The following is a 14,416-nucleotide window of genomic DNA, read 5'->3' on the forward strand; positions in this document are numbered from 1 at the left end:
TCTCTTAATCAAAATGTACAAATCAACTTAATACATTGGATTTGTAAACTTATGACTAACAATTTAGATTTCATTAAAATATCTCCTACTAGGTTTGTGGTAAGACCAACCCCCACAATGTCTTCTAGTTCAACCTCAAACTAACACTTCCAATTCAAGTTGGTGTTGGAACAGAAAACGACAGCGTACAAGGATACCTTTTAGACTCGGAAACCACGTCTTATAGCTACCAAAGTCCTCGCTTTTGTGAGTATTCATCTATCCAGATTCCACAACCCTCCTTCAATGTTTTCTCCAATTTTATCTACGTATTTATATAACCCTTATGCATATGTTAATTTGCAAAATTTCACATAGCAAGTAGTTATATCACTGTTCCTTTTTAATCATGCCTACAGTTTGTAAATCCAGCTGCTTTTGTCTCAATCTCTAGCTTCTCCCAAATCATCAATTTTCACACCCACAAATACTTCAAAACTATCAAATTTTTTTCGAATTCTTGTTATTTATTGTTGAAATCATGGCGACTACTAAACCACAGAGAACGCCGGTGGAGATCGAGGACATAATACTTCGGAAAATCCTCCTCGTAACCCTAGTTGATTCAATGGAAAACGATACACGTGTCGTGTATTTAGAGATGACGGCGGCGGAGATTTTAAGCGAGGGCAAAGAATTAAGGTTATCTAGGGATTTAATGGAGCGGGTTTTAATCGATCGACTTTCAGGTAATTTTGTATCGGCTGAACCCCCTTTTCAGTATTTAATCAACTGTTTCCGTAGGGCCCACGAAGAGGGCAAGAAAATTGTGTCGATGAAGGATAAAAACGTCAGGTCTGAGATGGAATTAGTGGTTAAACAAGTTAAGAAACTTGCGGTTTCTTATTGTAGGATACATTTAGGGAATCCTGATATGTTTCCTAATTGGGATACAGCGAAATCGAATGTATCTCCTTTGCTTCCTTTGGTGTTTTCAGAGGTTTCAAGTTCTGTGGATGCGTTTGGTGGGGGTGGGGGTAGTGGGGGAGTGACATGTCCACCTGGGTTTTTGGATGAGTTGTTTAAAGAAGGGGATTTTGATAGTATGGACCCAATTTTAAAGCAGTTGTATGAGGATTTAAGAGGGACTGTGTTAAAGGTTTCAGCTTTGGGTAATTTTCAGCAGCCACTTAGGGCTTTATTGTACTTGGTTAAGTATCCGGTGGGCGCAAAGTCATTGGTGAATCATCCTTGGTGGATTCCTAAGAGTGTGTATTTGAATGGAAGGGTTATTGAGATGACAAGTATTTTGGGTCCTTTCTTTCATGTCAGTGCTTTGCCTGATAATACAATCTTTAAGAGTCAGCCGGATGTTGGGTGAGTAAAATTTTATTTTTTGTCTCTTTTAATTGTATCCTAAATAAGTGTTTTTCCTGACTTTATACACTGATGAAAATTATATGGCATTATAAAATGGATTGAAAAAAACAGATGCTGCAGCCTTTCCTACTTGTTCAATCCCTGTTATCGTGCTTGTTTCTGCAAGAAGGGTGTAGACTAACGTGTGAAAAAGAAAGTCTTTTTGATAATGTCAAAGTATTATTTATTGATAAGAGCACTAAAGAGTGCTGCATAAGTTATCAAGTTGTGTAGGAGACTAAGCTATCTAGCAGGAAAAGCAAGTTGTTACTGATAAAGTTCATTCTCTAAAGTACAAAGAGCTAGGAGGAAGCATTTCTCTATCTTCTTATATTGAAAAGGTTGATTCTTTTGACACCGTCAAGCTAGTATATGATTATGTTTGTTATCGGTAGGCCTGTTCATGGAGCGGATCGGATTTGGAACCTTTCGGATTTCGGATTTTGTAAATTGCAATCTGAATCCGAACCAAGTTGAATTCGGATCGGATCGGATTTTGATGTTTGGATCGGATAAATATTTCGGATTTCGGTTCAGATTGTAAGCCTTATTAAGATGCTAAAATAAATAATTTTAAGATGCTATCTCCTACCATTTTTAGTAGCAAAAAGCAAAACTCATTGACTTCCATATCTTTCACATTTAATATTGAAAAGCAAGAAAAGGCAAAAACAGTGAGAGAAATAACAAAGAAACCTTAGAATTTCTGAAAGGGCACACCTATATGTAAAATATAAATTTCGGGTTTCGGATCGTTTCGGATGTAAATTGAGCCAAACCATATTCCATCCGATATCCAAAATAATTATATTAAAGATCCGAAATCCTATCCAAAGAGCTAAAATCCGATCCAAACCAATCCGAATAACATGGATCAATTCGGATTTTCGGGTTGACCCAAATAATGCACATCCCTAGTTATCGGTGACTTAGCCTATGCACATCTCTCATTCTCTGACTGAAAAGTTAGGACGGGTCACTATTTAGGGTTCTAGGTGAAAAGATAGTTCCTTTTGCATTGACATATTCTCTGTCGAAGACTTTATTTATCTCCAAAGGACTGATAGATTGTTTTACTTGTGTTGGACACCAGCCAGCAATGTTTCTCGGAATCGGCAACACGGCGTCCTGCTGATCTCCTGTCTTCTTTCACAACAATCAAAACTGTTATGAATAACTTGTATGATGGCTTGGCAGAAGTCCTTATGTCTCTTCTGAAAAATACAGTCATTCGTGAAAATGTCCTTGAATATCTCGCAGCAGTTATAAACAAAAATTCTTCAAGGGCTCATTTACAGGTAAGCTTTCAGTCCAGATCACACTATAAAGCACTAAAATGTGAAACAGACCCGTAAATATGCATCTGTTGGCTCTGTGGTGGATACTTCATTTGTACTTGTACCTTTTTCCTCTGCTTTGTGCGGATTGTAGTTTTGTTTTTTGGGTTCTGTGTTTTTCTACTCTGCCCTCACTCCAAACTTTCATGCTTGCAGGTTGATCCATTATCTTGTGCTAGTTCAGGCATGTTTGTAAATCTCAGTGCTGTTATGCTTCGGCTCTGTGAACCTTTCTTAGACGCCAATTTGACGAAAAGGGACAAGATTGATCCCCAATATGTGTTTTCTAGCACCCGTCTGGAACTGAGGTGAAATTTTCTTCTTTCCCATGTTCTCCCCTTTTCATCTGCATGTATGTTTGTTCCTTTAACATCGCCTATGATCCATATCAGGGGGTTGACTGCTCTGCATGCATCATCAGAAGAAGTTTCCGAATGGATAAATCAAAATAATCCAGGGAAAGTTGACATCTCTAAAGAAGGCAGTGATGGAGAAAATCGGCTGTTGGCATCTCAGGAAGCTACAAGCTCCGGGAATGATTCTGGTGGACCTTCGATTCTCCACAATAGCAGGCCAACATCAAGTAGTAGTGAAAAAGCCAAATATCCCTTCATATGTGAATGCTTCTTCATGACTGCAAGGGTGCTCAACCTGGGCCTCCTAAAAGCATTTTCAGATTTTAAGCATCTTGTTCAGGTGAGGAATTAGGACTTGAAGAAAGGAAATACCAAATTATACTTGGTGGAAGAAGGATGTCTTGAACCATATGTAACAGTGGATGAAAGGTTGATGTGGTATAGTCATGGTGTTTCTACCAATCTAATTATTTAATTATCATCTTTAGGACATTTCAAGATCCGAAGATCATTTGTCTACTATGAAAACCATGCTAGAACAAGCACCCTCACCACAGTTGCAGCAGGAATTATCTCGCTTGGAGAAAGAACTTGAGCTGTATTCACAGGAGAAATTATGCTATGAAGCCCAAATACTGAGGGTATATAAACTTCCCCTTTTGTAATACTAGTAGGATTGTGCAATCTTGAGAACCTGAAGGAATTCTCTTTTAATAGCTGCTTTTATTAGATTACACTTGATATTATACTTTGCTGCTTTCAAGCAAAGCAGCTCCTTATTTTGGTGTTAACTCTTTGTTTCTGTCCTACTTTTTCTTTTTATACATGCTTTTTTTTTTGGGTAAAATAAAAAATGTGCAATCAACAGTATCCTAGGTAGGAGTAGATGTAAGTTATATCTCTGCATTTCCCTATTTATATTCCTTGTATAGGGAGTTAAAAGATTGCCTTGTTTTCAGGATGGAGGGCTTCTCCAGCGTGCATTATCCTTCTACAGGTTGATGGTCGTTTGGCTGGTTGGCCTTGTTGGTGGTTTTAAGATGCCTTTACCTTCCCCTTGCCCTATGGAGTTTGCTTCTATGCCTGAGCACTTTGTGGAAGATGCCATGGAGCTGCTAATTTTTGCCTCTCGAATTCCTAGAGCTTTGGATGGTGTCTTACTGGTAGGTTTAGTCATGTCTTTTTATGTCAATTCGTATTCTTGCTCTTCAATTGTTCTTTATTTATATGGAATTCTATCATTGCATTACTTAACAGGATGACTTCATGAATTTCATTATCATGTTCATGGCAAGTCCAGAATATATCAGAAACCCTTATCTTAGAGCAAAGATGGTTGAAGTCCTAAACTGTTGGATGCCCCGTAGAAGGTGATTTAATTATATTCACTTGTGATATTGCATTTTTTCATTATTTTTACTATTACTCCTCTGTTCCACTTTGTTTGGCACTATTTTCTTATTAGTCCATTGCAAAAAGAAAAATGGCACATTCCTATATTTCCTTAATGAAGCTTTTATAGCCACACAAAAACTATGGCATGTTGAAGACCACAACTTTCAAAATAGTCACACAAGTGTTATGGCACATTTAAGACCACAAGTTTCAAAAGTCTTCCTTTCTTTATTAAAATTTGTGCCAAGTCTAACTATGACAAACAAAGGGGAAGGGAGGGAGTATTTGTTTCTATGCATGCTGGGAATCTTGTTCCTGTCGCCTATCTAAGTGAAAATTTTATGCAGCGGCTCGACTGCAACGTCTACTTTGTTTGAGGGGCATCAACTCTCTCTGGAGTATCTTGTGAAGAATCTTTTGAAGGTTTATGTCGACATTGAATTTACAGGTTCCCACACTCAGGTAATGCTTTGATGCTTTATTAATTTATATGTGCTTTGACAAGTTAAACCTGTTCTGTGACAACAAACAACAACACCTCAGTCCCAAACAAGCTGTGTTAACATTATACAAGTGAAAAAAGTTGTTTGCATTCCTAAAAATTCCTTCTACTAAGGAAGAAGCAATATTTGATGCTAGCTCTTTCTTTTCTCATAATTTTATCAGATACTTTGATAGTCTCATAAGGATCTTGAAATGTGAGCTTACTCCTTTGTCCTGCTTGTGTCGTTCATTTTCAAGACTTCAGGTCATTGACCTTTCACTTCACCCTTATCTTCTCAAAGTGGAGATTCTTCAGATCTTGCTGGACATCAAATATACATATATATGCTTGTTCTTGAGGGTTGTCAGTAATCTTTCAGGGCATTAATGAATTAATCTTTTTCCATCATAAAAGAGGTTTCTCGAAGAAAAAATACTGTGAGTGTTAGCATCTTTAGAAGAGTCTATTGAAAAGTGGACATATTCCAAGAACTGTGTTTGTAGGTATGTTTCTCCATGACTGTTGAAATATCTTTAAAGTATGGCTGTTTGGAAAACAGAACTATTTTTACCCAGGTTCTCAAATACTGTTTTCTTCGTTCTTTGGTGATATTATTGTTTCAGCATAGAGAGGTTTGAATGCTGGCTTATGTCATCAAAATTTTCTTTTTTCTTTTCTATAGACCCACAGGTTTTGGATAGTGTTTTCTTGGTTCTCGGGTGATACTTGTTTCAGGATAAAGAGGTTGAATGTTTGGGTAATATGTCTTCAATTTTTTCTTAAATAGTGGGGTGGCCAGGGATAAAGCAGAAAAAAAGTTGCTGTCTCACAAAAGAAAATATGGTGGATGAATAAACAGTCTGCTCTCTGATTCAGCCTTGTTGCCAGAAACAAAAGTTGCTAATTCAGTCAATGTCATTCGATATTGTTCTGTTAGTTGCAGTTTAGTTCATTTGATGGTAGAGACTTCCACTGTGTGCTCTTTAATGGAATATCTTGTTTGCTGCAGTTCTATGATAAATTTAATATCCGCCACAACATTGCTGAACTACTTGAATATCTTTGGCAAGTTCCTAGTCACAGGAATGCATGGAGACAGGTTGGGAGTTTTTTTCTCTCTTTTCGGTGATATTTTGCCTTCAAGGTTTTATAACACAACTCTTGAACTACTCTCCAATAACGCTTCATCTGTAACCTCAATATTTACAGATTGCCAAGGAGGAGGAGAAGGGTGTTTATTTGAATTTCTTAAACTTCTTGATTAATGATAGCATCTATCTTCTTGATGAAAGTCTTAATAAAATTCTTGAACTAAAAGAGCTGGAAGCTGAAATGTCTAATACAGCAGAATGGGAGCGAAGACCAGCTCAAGAAAGGCAGGAGAGAACTCGCCTGTTCCATTCACAAGAGAATGTCAGTTTTAAATCTTCAAATATTTTTATTTACTAAAGCTATATTCATAATTTAAGTGAAAGATGCTGGTTGTTTTTAGATAATTCGAATTGATATGAAGTTGGCAAATGAAGATGTGAGCCTGCTAGCATTTACTTCAGAGCAAATTACCGCCCCTTTTCTTCTTCCTGAGATGGTATGTTCACCATTCTATATCATTTCTCGCGGTAACGCGTAATAATCGATGAAGCATTTTTTTTTTTTCAAATTGGTTATTGTTTTATAATTGGTGAAGCTGTTCTTTCCCCTTAATTTTTCTCGAAATGGTTTCTAGGTGGAGAGAGTTGCTAGCATGTTGAATTACTTTTTACTACAGCTGGTGGGTCCACAAAGAAAATCTCTCAGCTTGAAAGACCCTGAAAAGTATGAGTTTCGTCCGAAAGAGTTGTTGAAACAGGTGAATGAAGTTGTTTACATGTCTTGATATTACTTGCTATAACTAACAAAGATCAGATGGCATTAAGTGTCCCTTAAATAGGAAAACTCCTTGTTTTTTACCTTTTGACTGAAGTCTTTGCCTTTTTACACTTGAACAGTAGCAAAGTGCAACTATGCTTTTCTTATGATTGAAATTGGAAATTAACACCGCAAAAAGATAGAGGTAAAGGAAATATGAAATGTGACTGACCCACGTGATCAAATGTCAGAGGCACACGCATCATTATATTTATATCTGCCAATTCTCCTTCTCTGACCTTCACATCTAGTTCCTCTCTTCCCATTTGCTTGCTCTGTACCTACATTGGCACCTTTGCCTCATCTCTAACCGGACTTGTTTCTAATATTCCCACGTCCCAATAGACAAAACCAACTTTTACTTGCACAGTTACTAATACTCCCTTAGATGATGTAGTTTGACTTGGCACAAAGTTTAAGAAAAAAGGAGACTTTTGAAATATGTGGTCCTTAAAGCTTAAGGGGCAAAAGCTTTGTGGGGCCAATGACATTTGTGTGGCTATAAAAGCTTCTCATTAAGGGTAAAGTTGGTAAAATGGAAAGGTTAAACTTAAATTGTTTCCAAATATAGAAATGTGTCATTCTTTTTGGAACGGACTAATAAGGAAAGTGTGTCATCTAAATTGAAACGGAGAGAGTAGCACAAAGTATGAATAGATTATCATATCAAGTTTGGTAGAGAAATGTTTAATTAATGATTTGGAATGTATCTCTGAAAAAATAATAGTCTGGGTTGTGAAAAGTGGCATACTTGGTGTCTGAGACGTCATACCGAGTTTGAGATTATAGAGTAATTATTTTTTTTCCAATTTATATCAGACATTTCCTTTTGGTTCTTCCCAAAATATTCTAACATTGAACTAGTTATTTGTTTTGGGATTGACCGCTTTGCTGGAAGGATTATGCTCCGTGGTGGCAAATATTAGTTTTTAATCACTCATTTGTGAAGGAAAATTGATGATTTTTCTTAATGACTTGTATGTTGGGAAATGACCTAAATAGATGTATGTTTATTTCTCTCTGTGGATGATGACTTGGTGTAGAAGTTTAGTTTGCTATAACCATGATAATATTGATAGTGTTACTGTTATCTGTAGTCTGTACAAGAATCTAAAACAAGTAATTTGTTGCATATTAGCACCAAATATCATTTGCATACAGGGGTGTCTTGAGCTCTCTTTTTTCTTTTGGATTAAGCAAGTAAATTTTCATTAAATTTTGGACCAAACGCGAGTATACAAGAAGTATACAAAAAAGTAGAAAACCTACAACAGTACAAAGTGTCTTGAGCATTTTAATTGCCAAGACTATTATTGTTTTAACAAAATCTAATATGATTGTTGGTGGAGTCTCTGTTCTGAATTTCATCGAAGCTCTGTCTGGCTGTTCTTTTTCTTTTGACAAGAACCAAGTGTATTTCTGTATTACTTAGCCTCTTTTGGTTATCTCCTGTTTCATGAAGAGGGCCAGAAAATTTTCTTTTTCTTCTTATTGTTTAGTGTATCCTGTAGTCTCCATAGTATGTTACTAGAATCAGGAGAAGGTACATGTGTAGAAGTTTTACAATTTCTTTTGTTCGCATGTGAAGATTGTGAAAATATATGTGCATTTGGCGAGAGGGGATAAGGAGAATATCTTTCCAGCTGCAATTACAAGAGATGGTCGATCGTACAGCGATCAGGTTTTTACCCTGTTGCTAATTGCTTTCTTTTCCATTAAATTTTTTTTTTGCTTTCTTCAAATTCATTCTCTGTTTGGACTTCGGCGTGACAAATTGGATTTGTTCCAGATATTTAGTGCTGCAGCTGATGTCCTTAGAAGAATTGGTGAAGATATGAGGATCATTCAAGAGTTCATTGACCTTGGCGCAAAAGCCAAGGTTGCAGCTTCAGAAGCAATGGACGCTGAGGCTGCACTTGGAGACATTCCTGATGAATTCCTTGATCCTATCCAAGTACGTACCTTCTTCTCCTCGAAATCAAATCAAGTAGTTTCCAATTCTTGCTATATGGATAGCTTCCCTAGTCAAATTTTTGATTTGTACCAATGGTCTTTATTCGATTTGCAGTATACTTTGATGAAGGATCCTGTCATTCTTCCCTCTTCAAGAATAACAGTGGACCGACCTGTTATTCAGAGGCACCTTCTTAGTGATAGTGTAAGCCACTATGTCTATGTTTCTAAGTCTTTTATTCCACTAGGAAGAAAGTTGTGGTTTTTCACTTGCTTCTACTGGTTTACAGTCGGACCCGTTTAACCGGTCTCATCTAACTGCGGACATGCTGATTCCTGACACCGAGTTGAAGGCGAAAATTGAAGAGTTCATTCGGTCCCATGAATTGCAGAAGCGTGGGGAAGATTTGAATTTGCAAAACACAAAAACAACAATACAAACAACTGATACTTCAAATTTAATTGAGTAGGGATTTCTCTTTTCTGCTTTTACCTGATCATGTGTATATTGGGTTCAAGTGATCAATGGTAGACCTTGTTGGCAAAAACTAGAAAATCGTTTGCTTTTGTTTCTGTATGCGATAGTTCTTCTTTTCCCTCATGGTCCAATTTATGAGAATTGATGTTATTAGTTAATCAATGTCTCTCGCGGGTCAGGTGACAACTTTTACTTTTGGCATGATCAGTTGCCTTCATGTATATGCCCACCACAATGTACACAAGGGAATTCGCTGAAATGGTATATTAATGTTTTCGTGATTTCATTTTTGGTCCGTTTGTTAGTGAATGTAGTACACTAAGCATTCTATCTCCTGATAAAATGATTTATTTATTCTATACTCTGTCAATATCAAATTGAACCTTTGCCAAGTCCTACCTGTAAGGGTAATACCTTTGTTAATTTGGGTACTCTGATTTATTTATCTTTCCGTTTTTCTTTTAGTATATCAGTAATCTTAGGCATTACTGGGGTGGAAGAAATAAAGCGAGAAGATTTAAAAAGATGATGAAAGTACTCAGATGGTTGCAAGGCATACAAATTTCCGCAGCTCCCCATTTATTAGATTGCATTAAACCCCCTCTTTTTCGGCTACACTTTCGGTAGAAGGTGGCTTGGTGGGAGGGCTTCATTGATTCAACATAAAAAAGCAGTTGGCAGAAAGATAGTAAAAGCTCACAGGATATTCCTCAAGGTTTTCGCGTGAGCAACTCTTTCTAAAAACATGACAAATATGCATGGCAAAAATCATTCAAAACGGTGATATAATTTAAAACAACATTAAACCAGCAAATCCCAGAAGGAAAAATAAATAACGCAAGCTAACAGCGTCTCAATTTTTTCTTGAGAGCTATTTCGTCTAAGTAATTAACATATACATTAAGGAGTAAATCCTTAAAAAATGGTGGACATAAAAAAGCAAACTGGTGAAAGTAAAGCTGTACATAAGCTGTATCAGAACTACCCAAAAAATGCAAAAGCATAGCTGCTCAGTTATACGACCAGGCACTCAGCAGCATCAAGTGTGTCGAATGTCCAGACATATTACTGACAATTATTAAAACCAAAACATAAGTCATTCAAAGTCTAAACACAAAGTGATCGTGTGAACTTTGTTCCACTACGACAAGGAAAAGAAGAAGAAAAGAAAAGAGCAAACCATGAAACAACAAATATAGTCATATTTGAAAAAATGTTAATCACTTATGTAGGGAAATACCTGTGAAGTTTCCACGTGCAAATAGGCTAAAACAACCTTCAGGAAACTAGTTTGACCAGTTATTCACAGCTTTGATTTAAGCTGAGGTATCTTTCTTTTTGCATATTCATGAGCGATCCTAATTGCACTATTGCTGTGGCGCAAAGTGAACTCTGCCAGCAAGATTTGGCTCTCTTCAATAGTTAGATCTCCATGACATCCCTTAAAAGAAAAAAAAAAGTCAACTTTCTGTACATGGAATCTTGGAGATCATGAACAAAAGAAGGCCAAATCCTTCAATAGGTTAGAAACTTGAAGCAACTATGATCAACTACGGTGTCACCTTCATCAACCACCGAAGACAAGTCAACAAAGTTTCGAATTTTTTAAGGTACAATAATACAGGAGAGATATCAATTAACACTGAAGATAGATTTTACCACTCTTTTCCTACGCTGTCACCTTCTCGATTGTTAGTAGAGAAGCACCATAGGCAGATAGATTGTACCATTATTTTCCTATTTCCACGGAAGGTTAAAAAAAAGATGGAAAAACAACATGCTATGTAGCTAATGCAACATGTATAACCTTTAACCCACAGGCCACAACCCCATCCAGAAAGAGAGAAAAATCAAGGCAATGCAATCACCGAGAAAAAAAAAAGGTAACCCTAGTCCATAGTTTCTCCATTCCATCGGATGTACTGCAATTTGATTGTCCCCACCCCCTTCCATCAGAGGAGAAGGAATTAAAAAAGGAATGAGAAGAGAGTATAATTAAGAGTTAGGTGAATGTTCTGCAGCGCTACGGGACACGTACCAAGCGAGAAGTTCTGTCACAGACGGCATGGTGCATAAGTAGGCCAGCAGCAACAGATACATTGAATGAGTCTACCATGCCTTTCATTGGAATACTGCAGTGTAAGTCTGATAATTCAAGAGCCTCATCACTAATTCCCCTGCAAACAACAATATCTCATCTAGTTCTGGTCCATCTCAGCAAAATAAATCAAAGTCTTTTCATGCCAAGAGGCAATATTCCTATTATCTCTAATTTTACAAGGAAATAGAATTAGATCTTCTTCAGCATAAAGAAGATCATTAAAATAGAGAACCAAGACAAGAAAGAAACTGATTACAAATTCTACCATAAAAATGATCGCAGATGCTAATATGATTATAGTTCATATGTGACAGAATGTAGTAGTCCCTGTCAGCAGGTAGGATCAAAGCTGAATAACTATTCTTGAACGAGGACAGCAGACTATAACACCTACCTAAGTTCATTTCCAACAACAATTGCAGTTGGGCATGACCAGTCCATATCGTATACAGAAACCTACAACAGAAAGACAACGTTCAATTGACATCTTGAGAAAGCAATAAAACGGAAAGAACCAAAAATGAGCAAGCAAATTTTCACTGGCAATTCAGTATAAGAAATAAAAGAGGATCTCCATACTGTGTCCATTCCAAGATGTGTTGTCGCAATACGATAACCACGTGATTTCAAAACTTTGAAACACTCATGGACAGAATCCCAAAGTTCGATGTCCAACCATTTCTCAGCTCCCATGCTGACATGGCGATTCTCCCTGTACCTGTAGGCAGATATTAAATGTCAAGGCACTTGCACAAAGAGTGCCCTACAAAACCAATTCACTTATAAATACCGTTCCCTTCCTGCAAAATTAAATCGTCAAACAAAAATATTGGAACTCTCTGAGACAGGATTTGTTCGCACTGTTAGATAGTAAACCACTTCTGGAACGCTTTGCACTAAACCTTAATCAACACGATGACTAAGTAAACCACAAAATGAATTTGTTTCACTAAATATAACCGCGTATAACACAGAACCAAACGTTCTTCTTTATTTCCCTAGCCAAAGGAGGGGAAACTATAAAGCATGTCGCTTCAAACACATTGTTGTAAACAGGGGCGTATCTGAGTCTTAGGGTATGGGTTCATGTGAACCCATACTTCTTTCCCTGAACCATGTATAATAATGTTATATTTTTTAAAAACTACTTAATTATATATGCGTGAATCCATGCTCAAAGACTCCTATGGTGCAATAATCATTGAGTGCACCTCTACGAGTGAAATTGGTGGTTCAAATCCCACTCCGGACGGTCTTGTTTTCGGCATGGAGTATAGATATATACGTGAAAATCACTAAAATTTTAAAAAGAATATAATTTTGAACCTATAATTTCAAATGTGTAGTGGGTACATGGTAGATACTAAAGTTAAACTCGTCAAATATAAATTCTAAATCCGCAATAGTGCACCCATCCTCTTGAAATCCTGGATCCGACCCTGGTTGTAAATCATGTATTATGCTAAGAATACATTTGAAACTCAAGTCGATACTACTAAAACTGCCAATTATTAAGCAATATCGAGCATGATAAGAAAAAGAAACAAATAAGTACTATTTTCACCTAAAGTGCTGAGCACCTTTTCGAACAGTCACACGCTACAACATGGACTGACTGAATGCCCAGTGCATCAGCTGACCGAAACGCAGCTGAAATATTGCCAAAATCACTCAAACCTTCCACCACCAAACATACAGAATATGTCCGATTCATCACAGCATTTCTAAACCTCTCTTTCCTCGAATCCATTATAACCGGGTTCAAAGCTTCCAATACCTCTGCGCTATTCAAGTCCACATTTCCCACCTTAAATCTATCCAAATACGGAAACCAACGGTCCTGATGCCCTTGGCCTTCAGTATTGGACCTACGTTCCATTTTCATAAACTTTGTTACATCATCTTTATTGGAAAGCAACTCTTCTACTGTATCTTCCGATTTTTCCTCCGGAATTTCTATGGCGACACGCGGAACTGTCATTTCCTCCGCATTTTCCGAAATTTCCAGTGAAATTGCTCCTTGAGTGCTGCCATATCGTCTTGAAGTAGCTCTACACGGTTCGATTCTAAGTCCTACATAGAAATACAGTAGAGAACAAGGTTAGTGTAGTACACAGACATAAAGCAACACATACAGAATCACAAACATTATAAATAGATACCTGGATTAGGAGAGAGTAGACGCAGTGCGTTAAAAGGAGCGAAATTGGATGAAAAATGAGAAGTGAAACTTCTACGATAACTGCTTCGAGTTTTGAACTCAATAAACGAAATTGAAGAGCGAAATAGGGTTTTGCAGACGCTCATGGCATTAACTTTATCTCACTTACCTCACTAGTCGGAGAGTAGGAAATGGAGATTTTGCCGGGGATTGAACTGGACTGGACAAAGGAGGAGTAAACGGCGTCGTGAAGATACCGCATTCAACTTGGGTCAAGCCCATCCGAAGCCCAACTAACCCGCGCAAAACATTGGTACTCCTAACTCTACATTTCGGACAACTTAATGGGAAAATGTCCAAAATTGAACTGCAAGATCACACGTTTGAATTAAGTGCTATTTTGTGACATTCTTTTTTGTTTTCCTTTTATTTAGGTGCATTAAAACATTATCTATACAACAATCAGACCTCTTTATAATAACATTCTTATATGATAACACTTCACTATAAAAGCCAAGTTTTTCTGGAACCAATTTTCATATTATGTTATAACTAGTTAACTTATCCGCGCGTCGCACGGTTATAATACAAAACAATCTATAGTAAAAAATATAAACAAATATATGTAATGTAAGATATACATACCACGAAAATCAAAACCTAATCGTATAACAAAATACATATGAAAAATTAAAATAAAGAAACAAATCCAAATTAAAGCATCACAAAGTTTGTAGCTTTGTAGTAACAAATTACTCGAGGAACAATCCTCTTCATAATACGTAGAGGTGATGTATATTAACAATTAATACTCCATTAATTATCATAAAACTAATAGTTATTGA

General features: G+C 36.9%; 2 protein-coding genes across 5 annotated transcripts; one reads left to right on the plus strand and one right to left on the minus strand.

The window, feature by feature from the left end:
• The first annotated feature begins 147 nt into the window (after positions 1–147).
• On the plus strand, positions 148–9,595 carry LOC104087049 (probable ubiquitin conjugation factor E4). Its single transcript, XM_009591439.3, has 16 exons — positions 148–1,356; positions 2,492–2,696; positions 2,892–3,043; positions 3,128–3,431; positions 3,580–3,732; positions 4,051–4,254; positions 4,349–4,461; positions 4,834–4,948; positions 5,980–6,069; positions 6,180–6,383; positions 6,463–6,558; positions 6,697–6,819; positions 8,467–8,559; positions 8,668–8,832; positions 8,947–9,036; positions 9,122–9,595. The coding sequence occupies exons 1-16, from the start codon at positions 521–523 to the stop codon at positions 9,299–9,301; spliced, it is 3,123 nt and encodes a 1,040-aa protein (XP_009589734.1). The 5' UTR covers positions 148–520; the 3' UTR covers positions 9,302–9,595.
• A 469-nt stretch (positions 9,596–10,064) lies between these two features.
• On the minus strand, positions 10,065–13,865 carry LOC104087048 (uncharacterized). Of its 4 annotated transcripts, XR_684209.4 has the most exons (7): positions 13,573–13,861; positions 12,991–13,483; positions 11,990–12,128; positions 11,805–11,866; positions 11,348–11,486; positions 10,550–10,750; positions 10,065–10,377 (listed from the first exon to the last, which is right to left on the minus strand). XR_684209.4 is itself a non-coding variant. In XM_018767662.3 (6 exons), the coding sequence occupies exons 1-6, from the start codon at positions 13,715–13,717 to the stop codon at positions 10,375–10,377; spliced, it is 981 nt and encodes a 326-aa protein (XP_018623178.1). In that variant the 5' UTR covers positions 13,718–13,863; the 3' UTR covers positions 10,065–10,374. The 4 variants fall into 4 exon arrangements, 3 of the variants coding, with proteins under 3 accessions (XP_018623178.1, XP_009589732.1, XP_009589733.1); XM_018767662.3 differs by lacking the exon at positions 10,550–10,750 and having other exon boundaries at positions 13,573–13,863; XM_009591437.4 differs by having other exon boundaries at positions 10,065–10,750; positions 13,573–13,862.
• Positions 13,866–14,416: the final 551 nt, after the last annotated feature.

This window comes from Nicotiana tomentosiformis, chromosome 2 (genome assembly GCF_000390325.3).
Source record: "Nicotiana tomentosiformis chromosome 2, ASM39032v3, whole genome shotgun sequence".
In the NCBI taxonomy this organism is placed as follows: domain Eukaryota; kingdom Viridiplantae; phylum Streptophyta; class Magnoliopsida; order Solanales; family Solanaceae; genus Nicotiana; species Nicotiana tomentosiformis.

What these genes read in the sequence shown, in the direction of transcription:
- LOC104087049 (XM_009591439.3), top strand. Translation starts at nt 521, where the DNA reads ATGGCGACTACTAAACCACAGAGAACGCCGGTGGAGATCGAGGACATA. An exon ending in ATGAAGCCCAAATACTGAGG is followed by an intron (nt 3,733 to 4,050) that starts GTATATAAACTT and finishes CCTTGTTTTCAG; the next exon opens with GATGGAGGGCTTCTCCAGCG. An exon ending in AATTCCTTGATCCTATCCAA is followed by an intron (nt 8,833 to 8,946) that starts GTACGTACCTTC and finishes TTCGATTTGCAG; the next exon opens with TATACTTTGATGAAGGATCC.
- LOC104087048 (XM_009591437.4), bottom strand. Translation starts at nt 13,717, where the DNA reads ATGAGCGTCTGCAAAACCCTATTTCGCTCTTCAATTTCGTTTATTGAG. An exon ending in TCTACTCTCTCCTAATCCAG is followed by an intron (nt 13,484 to 13,572) that starts GTATCTATTTAT and finishes ATTTCTATGTAG; the next exon opens with GACTTAGAATCGAACCGTGT. An exon ending in GCGTGTGACTGTTCGAAAAG is followed by an intron (nt 12,129 to 12,990) that starts GTGCTCAGCACT and finishes ATCTGCCTACAG; the next exon opens with GTACAGGGAGAATCGCCATG.